The 26659-nt window shown below is 39.6% G+C and overlaps 1 protein-coding gene across 3 annotated transcripts in view; it reads right to left on the bottom strand.

Moving 5' to 3' along the window:
• The window catches only part of dennd1b (DENN/MADD domain containing 1B), an 89981-nt gene extending 71520 nt beyond the window's left edge, over positions 1 to 18461 (bottom strand). For all 3 annotated transcript variants that reach the window (XM_084415983.1, XM_084415981.1, XM_084415982.1), the window contains exons 1-2: positions 18183 to 18461; positions 17443 to 17507 (exon numbers count right to left, since the gene is read on the bottom strand). In XM_084415983.1, the coding sequence (XP_084272109.1) occupies positions 17443 to 17507; positions 18183 to 18199 (82 nt within the window). In that variant the 5' untranslated portion in view covers positions 18200 to 18461. The remainder of the gene's footprint in view (positions 1 to 17442; positions 17508 to 18182) is intronic.
• Between the last annotated feature and the right edge of the window lie 8198 nt (positions 18462 to 26659).

Here is a 26659-nt window from a genome sequence, read left to right as displayed (position 1 = left end):
GCATTGCCCTCCAACCACGCACCTTCTGTGCTGCATATCCTGGAGGCTCCCGTGTTCTAACGCATTCAAAAATACCTTGAGACACATGCTTATTCATACACAGAGGCAAAAGGACTTGCAAATCTCTATCCCTGTGGGATTTTCGCACGACGGGGGGGCTCACATGAAAAGCCCCAAAAATTCAGATGAGCTCTTTTATTATTAACGCCCGCTCTGTCCCTTCAACAAGCCAGATCCGGCTTCAAATCTGAGCAATGCAATCAAATATTTGCCCAAACACTTATCTAGTAAGAGTATTCAAAGCGGAGATCTAAACGTTTTGTCAGTTTTTTAAAGAAAGATGACAGTATCTGACGTGCTCAGGTAACGCTAATTCCCATTGGCGCTGAAAAAAAAGATGCGTTTTCTGTTCAAACATGAGCATGTTCAACAATTAACCTCCCAAATGCACTTCGGCAAAGGTGCCGCTTTCATTCATTTGAGTCTTTAAATGTGCCACAGTCAGACAAAAATCTGTGGAAAAATGCAAGCAAAAATAACTAATAAAAATGGCACAAGAACTAAAAACTGAAAATTAAAAGCTAATTCAAAATATTAATAATAGTATATAATCGGTTGGTATTTTCTTATACAACTTATATGTTTTTATATAAGAATATTTTGCAGTCTTTACATTGAAAGTTCTGTATTGCGCAATTGTTTTTAATCGCGAAAAATCACGGTTTTCTTTGAAAATGTCGCAGTGATGCTGAAAAAAGATGGCGTCATCTGTTCAAATATGAACTTGTTTAACAACAAACCTCCCAAACGCACTTCGGCAAAAGTCCTGCCGTCATTCACCGTTTAAAATTTTTTATGTGCCACAAATCTGCAAAAATGCATGTAAAAATGACTGATTGGGTGACCAACTGTCTGTTTTTGGTGAGGGGGGGGGGGGGGGGGGGGAGTTTTGTACACTGGGGAATGTAGAGAGATGAAGGCCCCTGTCTGTGGGTGAAAAGCTGTCAAAGGGAGCCCGGCTCCTTGCCTCCTTGCCTCCTGCTGCCATATTGTGAGTGTGTTTGCGCGGGGCGGGCAGACACAAAGGGATTAATGGGTTAAGGCTGAAAGTTGAAGGTTAGGAGGGTAAACCCAACCCCTGCTGCTGAGGCAGGGAGAGAAATGTCACCGTGACAGACCTGGGGCTGCTTAATCCCCCTCTCGCTCCCCAATGGCCTCCCCTCCTGGGCTTGACACACTGAGGCCGCTCCTGTTCCCAGCAGGTCTGCGAACCGCCCCGAGCCAGTGGGCACACAGAGACACGGAAACAGACAGACAGACACACACCCACGCACAGGAAGAGGGGTAGACCAACTTGACTTTCAACTAGGGAAGGGCAGTGTGTAACGTACAGTAGGAGAACAGTGTTAGTTGGTAGAGATATTTACATGTGAGAGCAGTGAGGAAACAAGTGGTTATGTGAAAACGCAGAGCCGGATGTGTCCGAAATAAGTCAAGATGAGCATATATAGTCAAATATAATTCAACTGATGTGCGGTCACAGGTGTGTGTATGCAGAGTGCAACAGTCAGGTTCTGGAAGTAAATATCCCATTCGCTTTTTCCATGGAGAAATTGATTTTTAATAATTCTCTATAAACCCTTCAAGAATTCCAGGTGCTGAACCACACTACCCATAATCCCAAGAAGATCCACCAATCAGGGGATCATAGCAAACCTACATGAAGCTTTGTGAATGGCGTAATTCAATGTTAACTGAAACTATGAAAAATTGGTTTTGATAATTGAAATAAAGCTGATTTTAAATAAAATATAAATATTAGATAAAAAAATTACAAAATTATGACTTTAAAAATCAAAAGACTTTCATTTTATTTAAATAAAACTGCTAAAGCTAAATAGAAAAAATAACAAAAGCACTAAAACTTTATAAAAATAATAATAAAATATTTTAATAGTATACAAGTAATACATAAATAACATTGACTTAATCAGATTGGTATTATCTTGATTACAACTTGGTAACAACTTGTATGTTTGTGTATGATAATATATTGCAATAAATTCAAAATATGTTGTTTTTATATTTGTAACAAAAGAATTTACATCAAAAGTTTTGTATTGTGCCATAATTCTTTCTTCATTTAATTACGATATCCATAGTGTTTCGTGGGATTGTGGATTATTCCCTTAGATGTGAAGTACACAGTTGTGTACCTTTGTTGTTTTCCTAAGGTTCAGATACTTTTTTGCTTCAAATATATATTTTTTCTTATTGATATCTCGATGTGTGCATTCGTGATAGTCACATCACAAGGATATGTGATGTGAAATATATGGATCGTAGTTGATCTGTAATCCGTACCGGCCATCTTACCCCAGTTCAGAACGAATGTGATTCGCGAAATTATTGCAAAGTTTAACCATTATAGAATGAAAGTTTATCAATTGCATGTGCTTTTAAGACCTGTCAGTTTAAACATCAAGCGCCAAAAAAAAACATCAAGCGTCTCTTTCTCTTCTTTTTGAGCTTTCTTTTTGAGCTTGGACACGTGCAAGCAAAGTCCAAAATTAAGTCCAAATGCCCGTCTCGGCAAGTATCCAGCTGGTTATGTGTTGTAAACAATTGAGAAAGAAAACGGATGCGTATCATTTTATTGGATCCGTACATATGCCTTAAAGTGACAGCAGCCTAATATACCCGCAGATGTTTGTGTCACCAATGTTAATGTAGCTTTGTAGCTTTAACAAAGCTTTTATATGAATTATATTTAATTCATACAGTGAAGACTATGCAGTGTTATTTTACATTTAATTATTCAACTTCTGAACTGTTAGATTTAGGCCTACCTGAAAAACAAAGCACTGCTTATTTCATTTGTATCTTTGTTCTATTGTATTTATCTATGCTTGTAATTTATTTATTATTTTCTATGCATATATGCACTCTCCTATAAAATCACCCCAATCATTCTAGAATGATTAATGATTTCAAATCATCTGGTGAAACTGTTTCCATATCGCAATATTTATCACAGAAAAACTAAATATCGCAACGTCAGTTGTTTTCCAATGTCGTGCAGCCCTATTTAAAATGGGGGGGGGGGGGGGGGGGGGGTAATTCTGGAAACAAGGCTGCTAAAAGTAGACTGCTGCAATCAATCAAATGGCTATTTTGCAGTGGCTTGAAATTATTAAAAAAGAATTTTTTTACTTTTATGATTCTAGCTTTACGGTTTTGACAATTGTTTGTTTGTTTCCATCAATCAAGTTCTAAAAAAGAAGAGAAGCAGCAAATGAGAGAATCTTATTTGATTCACTGAGTTATTCTTGATTGGGCATTTTTAATATACTAAAGCATTTTAACAAGCAAAAATAACATTAGAGGTGAACATTTCTTGAGATTTTGGTCATAAAATCCTAGCCAGGTTCCAACCTTGGAGTTACATCTCAAAGCTGTCCAGACAGACATTTAAATAAATCGAATTCATATGTAACTCTAATGAGGCTTTTAAACAAAAGCTTCAACAGTTGTCCAGGTTAATTTGCGGTTTATCAACCTGAAGTAAACTTGTAACGATGAGGGGAATCCATCATTACGCTTAGCCTCAGCATTTCCAATCTGACGTAACATGCCAAGGTGGTGGCAGCTCAATGTATTGCCATCACTGTTTTCATCTCACCACCACTGAAAACACCTTGGAAAAAATCTAAAAACCCATCGGCTAGGAAAACAATCTCGCCCGCTCGCATCAGACCTGGCAAGTAATTTGACTGCGGAGCGAACGCCGGCTAATGGGTGAGAATTGAATTGAAATCACCTCGGAGGAGCGAGCTATTTTTCTTTTTTTGCTCTTCGCACCCAATGTGAAGCCGGCCGTGGGTGATGGCAGGCTTGGGAGGGCCCTTCCAGAGATTCCCCTTGGGCTTCGTGCACGGCTAACCTTCGACAGGACCGCCGCTGCGTGGCAACACGCCGCCGCCCCGAGCGCAGACAGTGCGGGTCAGTCGCAAATCAATGTTTTGACGTCCCGGGAATGCTTGTCTTTAAAAGTCGATACACGCCGCTTTGATAGAGCCGAGGCCGGGGGGAAGAAGGTTAATAGGTGAGTGGTGGAAAGAGCTCACAGCTGACACCACTTTTTACCACCTCTGTCTATCTATCTGCGAACGAGATGGGTGTAGAGCCAATAGGCCGGAATACATGCCGAGCCGATTGAGTTGCCAAGCTGTCTTCGTACCCTGATGGAAAACCTCAATGTACCTTAATGGCTCATTGGGATCGACTTGTGTTTAATACACAGTGTCAACAAGTTCCGTGAATATATGAGGTGTCATTATCATAGTACGAAGTATTATCAAAGTAGAGACCAAACTGTGGAGCCCGCAGGGCAATGGAGGCTGTCCTAGCCAGTGAGCGTCAGTGGCGTCCAAAACACTCCATATAACTGATTATCACATCAAATATGGCTCTTATTGTAGCACATATTTGTGCTTGAAGTGTGGACAGAAAAATGACTTATCGCTGGAAGACGCCTGGTTAGGACAGAACAATCAGATGACAAATTTCAGCACCCTGGCAAAGTAGACAAAAGCTACAAGACGAGCAACAGGACATTTTGTCCACATGACTGAATATTAAACATCTGATTGGCAGTTAATGTGCTGGATATCAAAACATTTGTGTTTTCAGTGTGGAGAGGCAAATTGCTTGTTAATGTGATGATTGTATGACGTCAATATTAGCACCAATGCAAACCAAGGCTGTAAATCTCATTGTCCACTTATGCAGTCTTAAAGGGATAGTCCATCCAGGAATGAATATTCTGTCATCATTTACTTACACTCATGTCATTCCAAACCTGTATTTCTTCTGCACAAAACAAAGTATTGTGAAGAATGTTTAGACAATACAATGCAAACCAATGGGGTCCAAGACAACAACATTGGACAGACTAAATGTCTACAACTTTGGTACGCCATAAGGGTGAGTAAATGACAAACTTTTTATTTTTGGGTGAGCTGTCACCTTTAACACATTGGATTAACTCACAGCAACAGCTGCATGTTGTAAAAAGGATCCAATACATTTACAGTTAATTCTCTTCTGAACCAGACCAATGCGTGCAAACCCATTGAAAAACCAGTGGTTTCTGTTTTCATCCAGAGATGAAGGACTACGTGTTGCCTGTCTGCCTTTCCTCTTTGTACCCTCCCTCCATGCCTCCTCCTCCTCATGTCTTATTCTTGGCCAAAGGTTAAAATGCTGAACTCGCAACCTCCTTGGCAAAACCTTTTCTTCTTCCGTTCCTTTTTTCGCTCATCTATAAAAGATTTATTTCACAGTATGTAGAGGTCTGGATTAACCCACTCCATGCCCCAGAACAAAGCCATTGTCTTTGTGCCCGAACAGGTCTGTGTAAAGAGGAAGCACCAGCTCCTCGACGTCCACAATAATACCATTGTGCCAGGCATGCTGGAAGGGTCCTGGTTGTCTTTGGAGGCTCGTCTAGACTTTGAGCCAGCTACTCAAGAAACTGGTAGAAAATCCCATCAAGCAGTGGAGTGAACGTTAACTAAGGTAACCCGCTGTGAACCTGATGAAGATGTCAACCGAACATATGGCAAAAAAAAAAAATCTTTTGTTGGTACAAGGAGCTTTTTTCTTCCCCTCCAGAATGAAGGGGAGTGGAAAGGGGAGGGAGGGCAGTGTTTGGAAGCCAAAAGCAAGGAATAACTGTGGTCATCAGTTTACTTCTGGATCAGTAACTTTATTCTAGCTTCGAGCAGCTCTGCCCCCAGATCTCACAATTAAAAGGGTAAGCAGATTAGCAGGCATCTTTTAAGCTTGAATAGAAAGAAAACACTCAGTCGTTGTAAAATGTTTTTTTCCCCCCTCACTCTTTTTTTTTTTTGCAAGCCACAAATAGCATTACATTTCATGCCACTTTAGCTGGCAAGAGCCTTAAAAAAGGATATACTTTACTGCAATGATATGCTTCTTAAAGTATCACACTGATCATTTGCTGCCTGTGAAAAGAGAAACCCAATAGTTCACATGTACCGTGGAAGCTAAGCGTGCATCTGTCACGATTACAAGTTGAGGTAGCCTAGTTAACAAGGACCTGCATGAGTTTGCAGCGATATGCTAACAAATTTGATCAGGTACACGTATTTATATTACTAGCATATCGGCTGTTTATTAGTACTTATAAAACACATATTAATGCCTTATTCTGCATGACCATATTCTACATCTCTAAACCGTATAGCCCATTCCTAAGCATATCCACAACAACTGCCTTGCTGTCAATAAGCAGTATATATATATATATATATATATATATATATTTATTTATTTTAAAAAAATCAGCCTATATTTCTGTCCCAATTTCTTATGACATTTTAAGATGGTTCGGTTAAACCCTCAAGCATTGCGTCTTTTTGTTGTTGACAACATTTTTCACCAAATGCTCCTCGTTCCAAATTTGGAGAAATGCCATTAACTCCTACCTCCTCTGTGTCATAATGTGTCATTAGCTTTTAATAATCACCTGTGACGTCCAAAAACGCAATCACGCTAATGTCAAAGTGAACCTGAAGCATGTTGCATTTATAAGTCATACATGAAAACATGGAATTAGTGATTTTGTGGCATTTGTACAGCATCAAATTTGAATAGGCATATGTAATTAGGTTTAATTAATCTTAAATAATAGTGACAGGCCTTCTGAAAGATAACAATACTAATCAACAACTACAAAATAAAGGTGAATTTGATACATTTGAGTAACTGGCGTGGTGTAATACACTAATTCAGGCAACAATATGGGAATGGGCTCTCCAACAAACATCAAACGCTGATTATTCCCGTGTTTTATCTCAATGTGTGACAATTTGTCAAACGTCTGTGTGGATTCATTTGCATATTTTACATACACTTATAGATTTCAGAAAACAGCTAGGAAACAGCAGAGAGAAGGAGAGAGAGGGAAAAAAAAAATCTTGAAGCTAGTTGGGGTGCAACCCAATTTCACAGCTTCATGATTGAGTGGAGCAGCATATGGATGTCGGCTATGTGACAGTCCCGGCATATCACTGTATATTAGCGCAGTCTGTCACAATACATGTCCAATTGCGAGAATGTTTATCAACTGTCTTCATGTTTTTTTTTTTTTGCATACCATTTGGTTGGGCTCATAGCTAGCATGCATTGTCGGGAAAGAAAGCCAGCGTACCACAAAGAGAATAAACAACATTCAAACAATCTGCCTCGCAAATCACACCTTAACTCCTGACTCAAGGGTAATTTATATGCACAGTACAGACGACAGGAGGGAGGCTGTTCTGGAGGTATTGCCAGGCTCGCTAATCACATCAGTCATCAAACTGCCTTATCTCAAGCTAGGCTACATCTCATGGACATTAAAATGTCTTTACCTCTTAAAGGGGGGCAGCCGCGACTCCGGTTTGGGTGCGCGAGGAGAAAAGCTGGAAAGGGGCTGCAGCAGGTAATCACAAGTTGCAAACCATATGCTCGCACCATCTGCCTCACACATAACACATACACGCATCTAAAAATGGGCTAGCTTGCAGGAAAAACTCAATTATCTATTAAAGCATATGACAATTAGACACTGGACAGAGAAGGTGCTTTTATACGCATCATACACTTTTACAGCACCCATGCCTTCAGGCAATCAGTAATCACCTCTGGGATAAAGACTAAAAACACAGAAACATGCCAGTTCTTCTGAACTCCGATCCAGAGAAATCCTGATACCAAGAAAAGGCAAGACAACAATTCTCAATTTGTCAGATTCATAAGCAAATGACTCCCATGAGCGATTCTTTTAATGAATCATTCTAAATTACTAGCTTGAATCAGTCATTCAGTCAATCAGTGATGATGAATTCTCCACTGAATGAATGGATTAATGAAACATCTGACTCACTCACTAAACCTACTTATAGTTGAGTTGAAATTGACTTAAATTATGTGTATTTACAGTATGATTCATGGCACTTAAATCTGGATTATTACTGACTGTTCATATGACAATATGTAGTAAAACACATTCACCAGAGCAGGAGAATCAACATGTGTCTTTGCATGTAAGGGAGGCTATAGACTTAAATATATGAAAGAAAAAACTATTCAGCATGCAAATGTGAGTAAGTGTGGTAAGAATGAGATTTGTTACACGTAAATGTTTTGAAAATGTATGAAATTTAAAAAAAAATTTCTGTGAGGTCCACTTACAACATTAGTCACAAATTGGTGTGATATACACAAAAGTTTAAGGTCAGTTTTTTTTTTATTTTTTTTTTATACTTTTATTTAGCAAAGATGCAAAAACTGATCATTAAAACATTTATAATATTACAAAATATTTCCATTTCAAATAAATGTAAAGAAAATAAAACAGGTACTTTAAATTGTAATAATTTTTCACAATATTAATGCTTTACTGTATTTTTGATTCAATAAATGATTCAAAAAGCTTTGATGCGAGGATAAGATACTTCTTTCAAAAAAAAATTGTTTTTAAATTGTACCGACCCCAAACTTTTGAACGGTAGTGTAGGATTTAATAAGCATTTTTCACAGGAAAAACTGAATGGTTTGAGAGTGCCATGACTTGGAGTGGGGGAGACGAGAGAGGCGTGCTCACATACTTCACTAATGACAGTACTGTATGCTAATTCCATATGACACTCTCTGAATCAGAGAAGGAGACGAGAACCAATCGAGTGAGAGAACACGGTTCCATGTGTGACAACAAAGACCTCATGGATGAGTCACATGATATTCAATGACAAATAGCACAGCAAAGCCTTCACAAAGACAAGCAGTGGGGACTGACCTACATTCAGTGATGAAAAGTGGGCTGGAGCCCAAAAAGAGGCCAGCACTGTGACACAAAACTCAAAAAATTGCCACAAGTCACTCTGCACATGAACATTTTTAGCCTAGATGGGCCTATATTGTAATGTATGAAAAATGAGATCCGAGCTAATGTAGCAAGTCTAGCCTGCTCTTAAGGTTACCGGGAAACTTTTCCGATATCTTTGAGGATAATCATTAAACTGTTCACCTACAAAAGTAAGAGTTTTTAGTGAAAAAAAATCAATCTTTATTTAAAAAAAAAAAGAAGAAAAAAAAAGAAGAAAAATGTAACTAAATGTTTAAAGCGGTCATGTGAGGTCTGTACCATAGACATGCTCCACGTGCTTGAGTCTGTCGACAAGAGAAAAGAGCGTTTGCTTTGACGTGTCCCGTTTAAACAGCTCATTTGCATCTCTGTAGGCTGTACAGACTTCAGAAGGATCCCAGCGTCGGAAACAAGTGGCGAGTTTATTTTAATGGCATCCCGGATTGCATCGGAGGAATATGTTTGTTCTGAGCATTTGTTCTTGTAAACGAGGCACAGTGTAATAGTTCGCATAGAAACTTTGGTTGAAAGATTAAAGGTTTATTGCGCAACATTTCATGTTAAAAATACCCGTTTTTCTAACCCATACATGCTTAAACAATTGCCTGATGGGCTGAATGAGCCCTTCTATGATCACTGCGATTGCCTCTATAATCCTGTACAGTAAAATAAATAAGAGGGATTCGGGTCGGAATCGACTGGGCTTGACGTCATGCGCGTTCACGCTCACCTGGCTATCTCTGGCAGGTTTGTGTATTCGCCGCCATTATCCGCATCAGCGAAGACAACTCAAGCGACTTTTGCAAAAGTAGAAGATGGATTCAAAGAGACCGGCTTCTAGTTCATCCCAAACCCCAACGTAACCGCGTGCACAACTCTGGCTGCAGTTTCGCATGTCGCCAGAAGGGGGCATAGTTCTGCAAAAACTCAGAGACTTGCGCAATGCACCTTTAAGGTGTTTTGGATCTGACAGCATCATTACAAATCATAATAAATGTTTTCATAATACTTTTTGTCTGTAAATTACGGTTTTATATGGATAACGTTTTCAGATCACGTGCAATAACGAGTATGATAATACAGACATTTGGTTCGAAGCTACACAAGAACCTGTGCGACTTTTAATGTGTCTTTGTTCAGAGCTGGCCTTATAAGCATTTGTTAAAGTGAAGACAAACTTTCTCTCTAAGTTCAGACTCAAGTGTTTGAAATGACACGACACAATAATCTAAATCAGTGGGATTAATTATTTACCACATCCTCACTTTCGATGTCATTACACAGCTCCAAAAATAGACCTGCCAAGAAGTCTTCCTATGTTCTTCCAGACTGACTTGCAACGGTGCACTTAAATGAGGAAGTCTGGAGAGCAGTGACGAGCCCTGCGGTAACTGCCTCTCAGATTACACCGATCAGCAGATTCGTCCTGCTGCCGTGGACACGCAAAAACATCGGTCCTCACACAGCAGAACACGTCCCGTGTAGCCTAAGAGGGAGGGTGTGTGTGGGGTCAAACCACCTGAGAAGAAACAGGCCGACTCCTGCAGGGCCTGACTGTTCCCGTCACATCTGCTGATCTTCACTCGCCAGCACCGGACACTACATTACCGGCCTTGCCATCCAACTATAGCAAAGAAGCTAAAGCAAAACCAGAACTACTTGTCATCCAACTATAGTAAAGAAGCTAAAGCAAACCCAGAACTACTTGTGTGTCAATCAAAATCATTTGAAATCAAAAAAACGTATCTGAGAAGGTTCTCGAAGTGTGCGCCACTTTTGCGGCAACACGTAGGAGTTTAGGAACAGGTGACTGCAGAACCATCCAGCGCTGGTGAATTTGGCAAAACTTCCATCGTAATCATAAATTCATATATTCACAGCCCCAGTGGAACGGCTTCAGACTGTTCACAACTAACGAGACTCTTCAGCGCGGCAAGGAAAGAAAAAAAAGCACAGAGAGTTTCATGAAGTGAAAATCCATAACTTGCAGAACTGGAGGTCAATCTGAATTCAGTTCTAAGCAGGGGTGTGTGGGATAACTTATTCCGTGGCTTCAAACTAAAGCTTTTTTCCATCATTAAGCTGTATTTTTCGGGTGATGCTGGCAAAGGGGATCCGGGGAGACTTGATGAAGTTGCACAAGTATAATGAGGGCAGATCAAACCGAATTGAATCTGCATGACTATAAAGGAAAAGAAAATCATGCGCAAACTACCCCTGTAGCCGTTATGAGTAATGACCAATCAACACCATCTTAGGCACAGCGGCATTGTTAGTCTGACAGCGGAGCCCCAACAAAGTGTTAGCTGGCGCTGAACCCTAGACACAGCTGAGCGCCAATCAGATTATTTAACAAGGTGGGGGTCAAATGGCAAAAAAAGACCCTTGGCTCACAGACCTGTCAAAAGCTGCAATTTGAAATTTGAGGCAGGAGAATAAACGTGCTAGGACACATTTAAAAAGGTAAAGGTACAACTGCAGGTACATTTTAAAAATATTTAGTTAGATGACTCAAACTTCGCATGAAAAAGTCAAACTGGTTAATCTTGTAGTCCGCAAATGTAACTTGATCTCTAAAGGAAAAGTCAAAATTGCTGCAGTTTCGTTTTGGCACCTTATTATTACCTTACAATTAGAGGTGTTTGCTACAGTAAACATCATTATCAGTCACATTTTGGCAGAAATAGCCAAATCTTGTAGTGTAGTTACAGGTATGCATTAGGGCTGCACGATTTGGGGAAAATGTTATATTGCGATAATTGAGGTCAATATTGCGATTGCGATATGCGATATAATAAACAAATGGTTTCATGAGTCAACTTGCTTGGTTCTCAAGGAAAATAAATGCACACACAGATTAGCGATAATCTGCCTAAAGAAAAAAGTTATTTAGTCAAGAGCAGTGAGTGTTTTTCTCTGTTCCCTTTGTTCTTTGATTAACTTTAGCGACAGATATAATTAGTGGCTACTGTGTACTGTCCCTTTAAGACCAGCCGCTGCTGTCAGAGACGCGGATCTCACACGCCTCATTCTCTCATGAGTCACAACTCTTCACGTTCATCATAAGACTACTCTCATGTTATGAAGATACTCGACAAAAAGACATTTTGGCATAATTGAGTGTGTTATTGTTCGTTCAAGCTCAAAAGAGAACTGTATTCTGGCATGCTGTTTTGTGCGCACGCACAATATTAGCGCGAGTCTTTCTGTGTGTCACAGGCAGCGCGTTCTTTTTTGTCTTATCGCGCATGAATGGTTTAAAAGCATTTACATGAATAAGAGCGGGATCATGTAACACTAGCCAAAGGATGCCAAAAATGAACAGATGCTGCGTTAATTGCGTTAACAGCGCTAATTTGTTTATTTAATATAAAATCGCAGCATTTTGCGTCATATAATCGCGTAGGCTTGACATCGCGATTGTGATTGCAATATGATTAATCGTGCAGCACTAATATGCATGAAGCACAGCTCACACAGAAGTCACTTTCAAACCAAGTAGCTTTCTGTTTGTCAACTTGAACCCGTTGCAAATTCTGTAGAGGGTAGCCCATGTGCAAAATTTTAGATCACATATATTCCTATTAAAATGACTGGATTTCACCCACAAAAATATGCTGAACAACAGTAAATGTGACCATACCATAACTTTTTGTAAGTGATGTAACATAAATTTAAGAATCCCATATTTACAGACCAAGGATAGACTCTTTAAATTTGGCCCCCCCACCCCGCATCATCTAGAGATGACTTCTGCACAAGCAAGGACCACTCACATTTTCTACAGAAAAATACATAACTTTATAGCACTATGTCTACCACCTAGTCAAACTGGTCCTTAACACCATTGAAAAAGTGGCCTGTGCGAAAGAGAAATAAAGCTGTTGGTCATCGCTGGAAAATCACTTTGCTAATTGCAGCACAAGTGTAGTTGTAAATTTCAGGTCTATTATTTTTATTGCTTTATTATTGGGTGCAATCTGGAAGAAAAGAAGAGGCAAGACAGGTAGCATCTGTCTCCACCTACTGCCTTGGCACAGTCAGCATCATCTGCTGGCTTTGGCACAGGGCATGAAAAACATCAATGCGGCTCACTAGTGCCAAGCACAAGCATGGCAGTCATGCTTAATCCAATCTGGCAAAGTATTCATCTTCTAATGTTAGCTAAAATAAGTCACCTACTCTGCAGTCTCTGGGCCTGTCAACCCCAGACCCATGCTGGAGAAGAAAACAATGGCATTACATTTAAAACCATTTGTTTCTGAATGTAACCTATTTTATCTATCTCAGAGATGAGCAAAGCTACATATTTTCAAATTCGACTTTGGTGAGTTGACTCACAGGGCAAGCTCACACTACAGGACTGTACACAACAAAGGTGTCTTGTCATGTGTCTTCGTCTTGTCATAGTTAACGACGACGAGCTGACGAGACTAAGCTACAGTACATTTGTTCAAGAGGCAGTCCTGACCTACAGCGAAAACATTTTCTCTCACATAAATTCCATTTATACCATCTGCACTGTGAATGGCTGGATTAGTTCCACCTTGTCACTGCATTGCACAAACTACAAGATCATGTGGCGGTAATATCGAAAAGGTTTTTTAGATATTGCAGAGCCTGTGACTGCTCGAGACTCAGATCACGTCCCTGGCCTGCTCATACTTTAACAAGCATTGGCGACCGCATCGAGCACCGATTTGGCCACGATCCAGGGGTTTTGTCGCAGACCTTGGACAGCAAAATCCAGCCAAAAGTTGTGTAGTGTGAGCTTAAAGAAGCTCTGCATAATTAGGCTGTTCTGAGTGTCCAATGCCAGACTACACAATATCTTTTCTCAGTTATGATAGTCACTGTGTCAAGATTATGCGGTTTTGACTCCTAAATTCTTGTCATGCCGTGGACAAGGTTGGTTGCTTTCCAACCAATCATCGTTTGCCGTCTTTAACGCCATGTGTGATGTCATCGAGAAGGCGGAACTAGCGACTGACGTCCCGAAACAAGAGCGTAAACAAACAATGGCTACCGAAGCAACGTGTTAGCTTAATGCTAATTCCAGTAAGCGGCATCGTTCGCCAGCATTTATCTTTTTTCACTCTGTCGTGGTCGTTCCTCAAGAAAACTTCATAAACTTTGCCATAACTCCATGAACCTTTCCTCCATTGCATAATTCCACCTAACAGCACTAATAAAATCATCTCTCTTTCGGTTTGGCATGTTTGAAAGCTGTGTACGGAAGAGCTTCTGTGCTCCTATTGGTCAACATCATAGATGTGGCCGAACCGTGAAGTCGTGAAATAACGAACAAAAATGTAACATGCTAGTCATTCTGTCGGGATGTCATGAAGCATTGCAGAAGCAGCGTTGGTTGTGATTCACTATGACACAGTATACGAGATAGAATGATCGATTCTTCGTCCCGACACCCATTGTCGTTTACGAATCGACACCCTACGTCAAACGAATTGTGCCAAAATCGGGCTGATATTGTGTAGTCTGACCTCGGCATTAGTGGTTTTCACATACACTACCTTTCATAAGTTTGGGGGCAGTGAGATTAATTGACAATGTTTTATTTATTATTTAGCAAGGAACCATTAAATTGATCAAAAGTAATGGCCTAGTAAAAGACATTCATAATGTTATAAAAAGATTCTATTTCAAATAAATGCTGTTCTGGTAAACTTTCTATTCATCAAAAATCCTGAAAAACAACAACATTGTTTCTACAAAAATATGAAGCTGCACGACTGTTGATAATTCAACATTGATAATAATAATAAATATTTTTAAGCAGCAAATCAGAATGATTTCTGATGGACCATGTGACACTGAAGACTGGAGTAATGATACTGAAATGAATGAATAACATTTACATTTTTAAATTGTAATAATATTTCACAATATTACTGTTTTTACTGTATTTTGATCAAATAAAGTGTGAGCATTAGAGACTTACCGCCGCAAAACTTAGTGTAAGATACTTCTTCTTTTAAAAAACACACGATGTGCAAAATACTAAAACAGAATTAGAAACACGATTCAAAGTATATTTAAACTTGACACACCATCTTCAGACACACCGCTCAAGAGCAAGACGCAATGCAGAGGTTCAGTGTACTGTTGTAGTACCGGTCCTTAAAAGGAAATTGAACTTTAAAAAGCGAAACTGTACACGCTAACAGTGTGAAGCTAATAAAACACCACCAACAAAAATTATATGGCTGACAAATTATTTTCAAGCATTTGAAACAACTCACTACAAAAAGTAGCAGGATAACGTGACATGTTCTGAAACTAAGATGCATCACTACTAGAAAATGCACTCAAGAGTATAAACTTGTGTGGATAAAGAGGGAAACGAAAGATGACACAAAAGCAAAGGGTGGTTTCCTCTAATCTGGTATCTAGTAATAAACTCAACACAAACTGAGCACAAACAAACATCTCGCCAGTAGTTCCTGTAACTCAAAGTAAAGCAAGACCACAAGATCATGGGTTGGATTCCCAAGAAATCCACACCTTAAATGCAATGTAACTCACTTTGGATAGAAACTAAATGCAATGTACTTGAAGGTTCGCTTGATTTTGTCTGACTTCATTTTTCCTCAAGGGAAACTGACCTGTATTTGGGCCGATCGAATATCAAATTAGACAAAATGACACATGAGGTGAGTAGAGAGGCAGAATGTCTGATGAGATTCAATGAATCCCCTTGAATGCCTCATATTACCACAAATGCTCTAGAATCACCCCATTTGGCAACAGAAATATGTTTCAGGCGCTATCCCGCAGGTCCACCGTGTTTGAACAGAACGAAAAGCATGAAACTCAAGAACTGAGCAGTCAATCACATGCTTTAACTGGAAATGGGAAAATATTCTTTATTTTGTAAACCACAACATTAAATTTGTGACAAGATATCGTATGCGGCTGACGCCGTGTGTATGTTATCCCAGGCTTGAATTGTTTCCTGTCCTTGACGAACTTCTGTTTGGCCTTAAAGCCTCTTGGAATGAAGCTGCAGTTCTGAGAGTCGGGGTCAGGAAATGAGACGAACACAGACATATGATGATGAGGGAAGTGGGTTATTATAGCTTATTTCAACTTTCACGTCAGCGGCTGGACCGGGAATATTTTCCATTTTCGGTCAGAGCAACAGCTGCCTCTGTGAACCACCTGCTCCTCACCCCTTCAATGTCAAGCAAAAAGAGTAATGATAGTTTCAGGATAGGAACAAAAATTGGTGGTATAAAGATATGCTGAGCATATAACAAGCAATTTTTCATATCCGTTTACCTCACATTGAAATGTTTCTTTCTGTTGCTAAAAAAAAGGTTCATAATGGTCTCACTTCACAGCACGAGCACAGCACAGCAGTCGTTACCTGGTCCGTTAAAGATGCGTGGTTTCTGTTCAACCTTGCAGAGCTCAAAGCATACAGACAGATTCACAAACCAAGATCGATATCACAGCACATTAACCTAATTCTTCTTACACCAAAATGCATCTGCAAGGTTTTTCTAAATAGCTCAAAGCAAATACAAACCAAGTGCGTGCTGATTTAAAATGGAAATGCACACAAGCAAGCCCATCAGAAGTGAATCTGACCACCCAGAGAATCTACAGCAATAACTTAGGCTACTTCCTGTGAATCCCCAGACACTAAACACTTAGCCTAATTTTGTCAAAACTTTACAAGAAAGGCTTTTAGATGGTACAAAGTTAGATAGATTTATCATGATTGATGATAAGCTTAGTAAGACTTTGGTTAAATTTGGATATTAGCCTTTTTTGTTCAATTTTGTTTGTACAAATTTTCAGAAAATGAAGTAAAATAGCTGGTTTAATTTCAGCACTTTTATTTTTGTCTCAGGATACATTTACACGATGTGCTAAAAACACACAAAAACGTTTCGTGTACAGACGACAACATTGTCAAAACGTTCCCCCATTCACACGGATCTGCGAAAACGATTAAAAACGCTGTAGTATTCATGCCAGGCCAGTAGTTGGCGGTATCACTTTGTAAAGTAACACTACGCCCTCAAAACGCCATTGTCGTGTGAAAGAATGGCCAAAACGCATAAAATGTTTTCCATTTTTAGCTGAAAATGGTGTCGCGTAAACAGCCCCACAGTTGCCACATTTTCCGATGTACAAAAACAGAAAAGATTGTATATGTCATCACTGACACAAAAACTACAACTAAGACAAAATTATAATCAAACTTCATTTGGACAAACTATCATGATGCCAAACATTATCACTTTAAAGCCATGAAATATGAGCAGTGCTACATTATAAGCCTGAGTAAACATGGATCCCTTTCATGCCATTTCAAGTATGCTGACAGCAAGGAAAATACCAAAAAGTAATTTAAAATAGAGGTTCAACAAAGTCTTTCTAATGTAAATACGTGTGTGTTTTGGAGACAAAAAAGGCACAGGTCTGTTTAAAACACACTTGCATATGCAAAATATAAAAAATTTGAAATGAAGGCTCACCTTCATTTTCAGATGATGGACATGCAACCTGAAGTGCCAAATCAAATGTTCTCGCAGGATTCTCGCTGAAAGAGGAAAAACAAGCCCAATTCACAACTTAACAACTTAACTTAAGTTAGTGAGTTAAGTTAAGTTCACTTATAAACTAACATTTTGATATTATTTACTCTTTCCAAACCAATGTAACTTTCATTCTTCTGTCGATGACAGGAAAATGACAGTCTCAATCTCCATGCGCTGATTTTGCATATTACAACATCCTAACATCTGCTTGTGTTCCACTGAATACAAAGTTATACACGATTTAATGTTAAATTTGAGTAAACCAATGTTATCCCTTTAAAAGCAAGACATGTCATTAGAGACTAAAGTATGTAACGTTATTAACGTTTTCTCTTGTGAATTCGCAATATAGTAATAATAATTACAGTATAAATCTATAGATGCTAATAGAACGAGATGTTAACGTCGTCTAATTCCAGCTGAATGAAATATTTGCAGCTGTCAAGTTTAAATGTCTATAGAGGAATGCGGCTAGGCTAGTTAGCACGTCTGAGGTAAACAGCTAACCGGTCAGCTGGACCTGTCATCTCCTCTCATTAGCCAAATGAGCTAACTAACCGATTTACAATAGCAGCTATCTTCATTTTGACCGTATGAGATACTTTTATTTACGGAGACTGATAACGCGTGCCGCGCCAAATCAGAGGAATGTGTAAGTTAAATAAATGTGGACTTACTTTATCCTGCTGTCCATGGCTAAAGCATCGCGTCAGCAGCAGCTCGCGCCGACGGCGGGAAAATAAAACACCGTAGCGCACTCCGAGTCACGCGCGCTGCCTGCGAACCTTCTGGATCCGCGGCTACCTGACGGACGGTCGCGGAAACTGCTGCATTCCTCTATCTGTCGGCGCGCGGGCTCCCCGCTGACGCTTCCTAGACGCGCTGCTGACCGTTTCGGTTCCCCAGGCTGTGATCCTGCAGTGAAGCACCAGGAAGCACCTGGGTCACGCGAGTATGCGCGCGTGCGCGCGTGTGTGTGTATTTCAGTAGGATTGTGATTCCAAGAAATTAACACTTTTTTATTTATTCGCCCTCTTGTTGTTTCAAACCTGCATGAGTTTCTTTTTGCTGTGGAATACAAACTGAGATGACAGCACCAGTCTCCATTCACTTTCAATGGTGACTGAGCCTGTCAGTCCTTAATACTGTAGTTAGCCTACCTTATTTAATATCTGTTTTTGTGTTCCACAGAAGATAGAAAATCATTAAGGTTTGGAACAACATGAGGATGAGTAAATGTCTTTTTTTGTGAACTGTCCCTTTAATTGCATCCTTCAGAGCATTTTTTTTTGTTTTTGTTTTTTTGCATGCATAGGCATGTCTACTGATGCTAGCTTGCATACTATGCATGTATGTATGGTTTGCAAATATCTTCTTTATATTATTACATCCTTAAATGTTTCTGAAGAGGAATGTGAACATCTGTAATGTTTAAAAATAGGCTTGTAAAAAACAGGACCTGTTTATAAGTTAAACACTCAAGTTCTAGTGGTTGGCTAAAGCAAAGGAAGTATAAATTCACACCACCCACTTGTTTAAAAAAAAAATAGTTTGTGTTTCTTGTGGGTCAACGCCTAGTAATTTAAACCTGTTGCAATTCAAGGACATGAATTTGTATTTGCTTGTTTCCTGTGGGGGGGAAATTGTGGTGATTGTAGTGGTTAATGAAGGGGACTCTGCTACTAAACATGTCACTGGCCTGTCACTACTGTTATCTCTGCTGATCTGTTTGTGGTTGTAGTTACTCCTTTTTTTACTCTTTTCCGTTGTTTATCCTCTGCCCCAGTAAGATGAATAAGCACACTTTACTGTATTCTATACGAAGGAATTGAATGTGCAAGCCTGTTATAGTAGGTTAATATGCAGTTAAACAGGCAAAAGTCAATTATTTAATGATGGCTGATGAACTATAAATGCCTGAACTGTTCTTAGAACAAGGAAGTTCTTCATAAATGTCAAGCCAGTGAAACGGATCTCATTTTTATTGGGGCACGTTGTCATGTGTTAAATGTCACACATATATATATAATGTCATGAATTTAATTGTAATATTTATAATTAATTAATTTATATAATAATACTATATAATTATATACTATATAATAATTTATAAAATGAATTTTATTTATAAAATTGCTAATTACAAAATGTGTTGGCCAAAACAACTGTATGGAGACCAGATTTTGTAGGCTATTTTACCTTTTACATTTGCTTTTTAAAGAATTTTTTTCGATTTCATGATTGTTTGAACTAATCAGCGTTGAATTTAGTTTTAAAAAAACTATAATATTAAGATTTAATTGAGAAAACCTATAAAGGGGCATGCTGTGTCGTCGTGAACTGTATTTTTTCACCTTGATAACCACAGAAATTTTCGACAGTCTTTAATGTAGCTGTCTTCACATAAATGTACTTAATAATAAAAACGTTTTTTGTTTAAACCTGAAATACTCACTGTATTGGAGTTAAAAGTATGGCAACACACACTTTCCCCTGCTGTAGTTCTACTGTCCAACAGAGGGGGCGCTTAAATGCATCTTGTGATAGCCACTGTTTCAGAACATGAAAAGCACAATGAGGAAGAACACAGCGGTGTTTTGTTTGGTGGTTTTTAACATTTATTGGCAGCAGAGCAGAGTGTGAATATAGTTCTTTGAACCACAACAACATTTTGTCCTGTAGGCAGTGGTTGTTGTGAGAACTGTCTCTAGGTACTGTCAGAAGTTTGCATTTGTCTGCAAGCAACGTCGTAACAGGACATTTTAGTTTCCCTTGTTATATCACGAGTTATGCGGCTGCTCGGTTCATGTATACTTTTAAGATTAACAAGTTTTAAACGCAGTCGAACGAATATAATAATGTTAAATGTGGTGTGCAATAAGAGAACGCCGCGTTCATATTGCAGTGCACGCGGGAGCGAATCAAATTCGAATTCTCACGATAAAAACACAACCGCGTCACATGAAACGAGCACGCTTTCAGATGACGACATGTTCATTCATAAACTCCATCTGGACGCATGCAAGGTAAGAGCAAAATCAAACGCTTATATAAACTGCACTTGGTGTCACATTTAAAGAGACTCGTGTAGATACACAAACCTGAGCCAGTGACCTATGTGAGGGAACCTAACCAACATAGATGGTTCAGTATTAGCAACTACGCATTCCTACCATTGAAGATTCTACATTTTGCAATTTTAAGGATATTTTTACATTCTTGGGAAACTAAAAAGAACACGCTAGACCTCTAACTTGCAGACTAGTAAGGCTACTTAAGTGTGTGGAAGACTGGGTCATTTTTGAATGTTCCTTTTGGCTGTCAGGAACTATGTAGTTTGATGGCCGAGAGAAAGTTATGGAAGACCCGTAGAGTTGGAGGATGCACAGACAGTGTCAGCTTCACTATGGAGCCAAAGGATGGCATCTGAAATGGCATGCCACAAAAAGCGCCTCGGGCCCTTTTGGCGTCGAAGGATGTCATAGATGAAGCCAACGCTCTCTGAGGAAGAGTCAGAAATGATGCTTAAGAAACACGTTTGCATTGTGTTTCTGCTGTATTTTCATTAATGACTTGTTAAATTTCTAGGAAGTAAAGTGGATGAAAACTTTATTAGAATAAAGTTTATTTATTATAATAATTTTAGTAGTTTTATATTTTACCCTGAAATATGTTCTTTACGGAACATTGATCCTTATAAACAATCTTCTCAAATACAAACAGATGATCATCTGCAAATTGCATCTGTTCACAGAATCAGAAAAGAACATACATTGACCCTATAACCGGCTACAATGTGTTCACTGAGTTTGCCCATAGGAAAAGAGGAAGATGCTGTGGGACTGCCTGTAGACATGTAAGCTTCATATTTTTCTCGTGTATCTTTACAAGAGGACTGAAAGAAAATGTCAGTCAGTATTGTATTAATTTTATAGTAAGTATTTTTTATTTAGAGTGAAATTTAGTTGATTTTTTATGGATTACATGATGCTGAGACAGGAGAAATCCATTCTGTCAGTAACCCACAATACATAATAAAAAGCAAACTGTCCACATGATATTAATTCTTTTTTAACTTTACAGTACCATTTGTTAACTCTAAACTTCTTGTTTTTTTTCCGACAGTGTCCATACGGGCAAATTAATGTGGAGGATCCTGCTAAAAAGAAAACCTTCAACTCTTTGTTTTATGTATAGCAGTAAATGTTAAGATGGGCTGAACAGCTCATTTTGTGTGCTCCTGTATTGAATTTGGACTTCTTTTAATGCACATTCGTCTTACACAGTTTTAAATGATGAAATACGCTACACCAGATGTGCAACCCACACTCCAGGAAATGGTTTGAATCACATCTATCCACTGTGATTTGACTTACAGGAGTTGGTGTGCTCCTCTGTCAGATGAATTTCACAAGCGGGAATTTTCTGTGGTCATGAATATTCATATGGTTACAGGCAATCATAATTTTGACATCTGTCAATTCTGACTACGTACTTCCTCCCTGCAAATGTTCAACCAAGAAAACACAATGGAGAATAAAGTCCTCTTATAAATGTGTGTTGACGTTAAATACCATCAAAGACTTCATTTCTCATAAAAAATATATAGGAAATTATAAAGAAATTATACACAAGAGTTCACAGACGTATATTTGATTAGAGTTATATGTAATTTAAACAAATTAAAATGACTTCTTTAGTTCTCCTTTACTTGTTTCATGTTTTATGCAACAAATAATTTAGCTTCAATAGATCTTTTTTTCTTTTTTTGGTAGCATTTACAATTTACATACACTATATACACAGGGTTGATGTCAAGGCCCTGTGAGTGCCCACTAAAGGTCCTTTATTTTTCCATAGACCCTATGGTTTTTGTGTGTGTTTTTCACCATAAAGTATTGTTTAATTGGATATAATAATTAAGTTATTATTCATATAGATACAAAAAAAACTAGAAAAATACATATAAGTATTTTAGTTGTTAGTGTGGTGACCAGGAGCATTATTATGCATCTTCATATCTCCCTGTCTGAATCATATGTCCCTGTGGCTAACTGAGATTGATTCTTTTTTAATCCACTAAAACTGTGATTTCAGAACAAACACTGCAAGTACACAGATCACATAATTATTATTAGATATTTCTTTATTTATAATCATGTGCAGTCGTTGTGTTGACATGACACTTTGTCTGTAGATATGCAAAGCCGAGTAAGATTTTGCCCCAGGCACTGGCCATCCAACCTGTCACACAGCATCGCAGGGCAGGAACAAGGAAATGGTCTCTGAATGCGGGAATGTGTATGTGGCAGAGCTCTGTCCCAGCTTTGCCGACTGGCGCAGGGCACGATACCAGGCGGCGGGAGGGTCCCAAGGCGGGTGCACATTTATCAGGAGCAAGGCCCTGTGAACGTCGACAAGGAGATTCATGATCTCAACAGTTCCAGGGAGGACAGGCAGGCGAGGGGCTTGTGGCATCGTCAGTCCGGATGAGAGGCAAATTTATTTGGGTAAAACCTAAGATGAGGCAGCGGAGCGTACGGCAACAACATTTCCAGTGGAATAGCAAAGGTGTCACACTCATCAAGTACCTGGGCCTGCCTGCCACGGGTCTGCTTGTTTTGCCTAGGGACTTGTCTGTCACATTAAAGTAGATGCATTGCCATTCAAGACCCTTCCCAGTCCTAGTGCCTGACCATGAAATAGGCCAACTTTCAAGTCTGCCTTATTCTTCTGCATCATATGACTTCAGAGATCGCATAGTGTTGTCGTTCTCTTTTTCCCTTTCTGTCCCTCCTTTCTCTGTTTCTCAGTATTTGGTGACTGAGATGCAAACGCTACACAATGCTCAGTCCCTCAGAGCATAGACAGATTTCATGAAAACTTGCTTTAGCAAACAACTCACAAGCCATGCGCTCGCTAGTCTTGTCATGTGCTGGGATCAGGTGTGGGAATCATAACAACTGAACAAGAAAACATGAGAGTGAGGAAAGGGAAAATGAGTCTAAAACCTCAAGGGACTTCCTTGGAAATAGAGGAAACTGGTTATGCTTGAGCAGCATCTCCATCCAGGAGATTCCTTTGGTATCGAACCTGAGCATCTGGTGAGATCTGTTTATTTCCTCTGTCAGTTAATTGTGCATGTACAAGTCGGCCGAAGGTTAGAGACTTTATGTAAAATCAGTGGTTTATTGCAAGAATCTTTCAGCCTGTTTTAAACATATTTTTCATATTGTCGTTTTCCGCATCTCAAATTTACCTTTGTTTCATCTGCAGGTTGTTAAGGTCAGACATACCTGGGTTCTGGCTTCAATCACACTAAGCTCTCTCACCGATAATTCCCTCTGAATTGAAACCCACCCAAGCTGCTGTGGGGGCTACAATTCCTGCATCTGCAGAGCTTTGGAGTCCGTCACCTGACCTTCAGCCACAGCATATGCTACAGCAGAGTCCATGCACTGCCACTTTTCTAGAGGCAAAGGGACAGTATGCCTGGTCCAGCATCCAAATGTATAACTAGTCCAGGTCCATCCTTTCCAGCTCATGGGGACTGGGGGCAAACCCTTGCACCCTCAGTCACACCACGGACCACTGCCGCTCCCCGCCATTCAAGCGCCCAGGCCAGGCAGAGGATGATACGCGTTGGCTGAGAGGAACGGATGTCAGCCGAGTGATGGCTAGAAAATCAGTTTCAGCATCTGGGCTGTCCCTCTCAGTGCGCGTGGGTGTGTGGTCCATAGCGCTGTTGTTGGCAGTGTTTGTGTGTGTGTTGAATCAAGCTGTAGCCGAGCTGCCCGTCTGGTCATGCAACAGAGACAATGTCATTCAGCCTTGGGGCTGAAGCCTTACCAAAGTGGTCAGATGGACAACCGGCTTCCCTGTGGTTGCACCAGTGCTCCTGAAAAAGCTCACCACATCTGACTGACAGTCACAGGGCCAGATTCCTTTGGACAGGGCTGTAAATAGCCCCACAAAACAGTAGGGCATCTCCCCAAGACCTCTCCCAGTGTTCCAGCCAGACCGTCTGGCCATATCATGCCATATGTGGCACCGTTCAGACTGGATCAGGTGGTCAACTCATTCAGTGAGAAACCTTAACTTTGCCTAGTGTGAAAGGGTAAGGAATGATCTCCAGATCAGCCAGCATGATCTCTGCAATGTGGTGTAGACACCTTCCATTCCCACCATATCTTGCAAATCCAGTTGTCCTGATTGCCCAATGTAATTAAATCCACCAAAAAATACCAAAATGTAGTGTGATGGTGCTAAATGACTTGTGCCAATGGGTAAGGGCAACTCTTTAAAGAACTCCTCTTTGCCAACAGGATGGTAGCAGAAGTTTACTCCTGTTCACACGGATCTGCGAAAATGACTAAAAAGGCTGTATTTAGCATGGTAGGCCAGTAGTTAGAGATGTCACTTTGTCAAGAAACACCCCGTAAACATGTAATACACATGCGTGAACATGCAATAATCATGCGCATGACCTCACCGTTTTCACAAATTCACGTTTTTGTTGTTTACATGCAAAGGGAAAAGTCATTTTTCAAAACGTTTTCAGGCCCCTAAAACGCCATTGTTATGTAAATGAACGGCCAAACACATAAAAAGTTTTCAGTTGAAAATGGTGTTGTTTAAACATACCCTGAGATCAGTGTTTCTCAACTCCTGTCCTGGGGACCCACCTACCAGAGCATTTTAGAGGTCTCCTTATTTAAAACACCTGATTCAACTACAGCGTCTTAGTGTTGAGACTAGGGAGACATCTAAAACATCCTGGGAGATGAGTACTGATGACTGGAGTTGAGAAACACTGATTTAGATCACTGTTTCCCAAACTTGTTCTTGGAGTACCCCAATGGTACACACTTTGGATGTCTCTTTTAACACACAATTTATGTCATGGGGCCTTTACTAATGACATACAAAATATTAATTGCTGGGAAGCATAGTTCCCTGTCATGAACCAGTATATTGTGAAAATGAATTTGGGCAACAGCTCTAAACATTGGGACGCTAATGAATCAATTGCCTGCAAACAATTCTATGGACATGCTTTAAAATTAGTTTATTTATTTACAACATCGCTATATATCCTTCTGATATTATTTGTTTATTTTGCATCTACAGTGACATCATAAAATATGCACTCGCCCTCCATTTTTGTCTGATTGAGAGACCATAGAAAACATGTCGACATTACTGGTAAGTGAACATAATGAGCACCCAGTGCTCACTGTTTCTTTTTACAGTGCTTTGTGGCGTTTTCTACAGAGCAACCATTTCGGTACACTGGAGATATTTTGACAATGGGACATGTAATGCCTGACTCCCTGGCCATTGCAGTGACTAGGTAGCTAATTGAAACACACCCTTAGATGGTGATGTAAAATGATACATTTATATAATTGAAATAATAATTGATAATTCCTGAAGCAGTTGCTTACAAGACAGCAAAAGAACTGTCTTTAGAGTATAAAGGGTATAGTTGGTTTAATACTTAGGTTGGAATTTAGAACAGATCCTAACCAGAATGTTTGATGAATATCAATATAGTACTGCCTGCAAACGCTATAATGGAGGAAAACTTCTTTGGGTCAAGTCAATTCAGGATAATGGTGCTGGAAGAATACAGCTTTAAAAACAAGAAAAGGAAAAAAAGGTGGAGAAGCGAAAAAAAAACTGTTGGTTAGGCAGCAGTTGGACTGTTGGGACGGGCTATGTGCTATGGAGCCATCCTCCATCTGTCAACACGGGGAGTTGTGATTCTTGCATCAGCAGAGCAGGGCTCAGCATCAAGAGAAATGGGGTGAGGAGGGAGGGAAAGTGAGAGAGAGAAAGAGAGAGATTTTTAACAGCAGCTAAATTCTCATCAGGCACGCTAGACTGAACGTCCCCTCTTCGAAGCAAAGCACGATACACCGGTGAGAAGCATCTGCTCTGTGGCTTTGTTGCTTCATAAAAAAGTGCAATGCGAAGACTCTGGAGAAATCGTTGTCCATCTTCAGTTTGTAAATATTAGTTTCGTGATTCAGCCATCACATATGGTTCATAAATGGACATGGTTCTTGTGTAACTGTCAGTATCCAGACATTATTTAGACATTATCAATGAGACATGCTAAAGTATTAGGATTATTCAAGATGATAATGGC

This window comes from Rutilus rutilus (genome assembly GCF_951802725.1).
Source record: "Rutilus rutilus genome assembly, chromosome: 8".
NCBI classification, from domain to species: domain Eukaryota; kingdom Metazoa; phylum Chordata; class Actinopteri; order Cypriniformes; family Leuciscidae; genus Rutilus; species Rutilus rutilus.
Note: the sequence above shows the minus strand (reverse complement) of the source record. Positions and strands in the feature narration are given on the sequence as shown.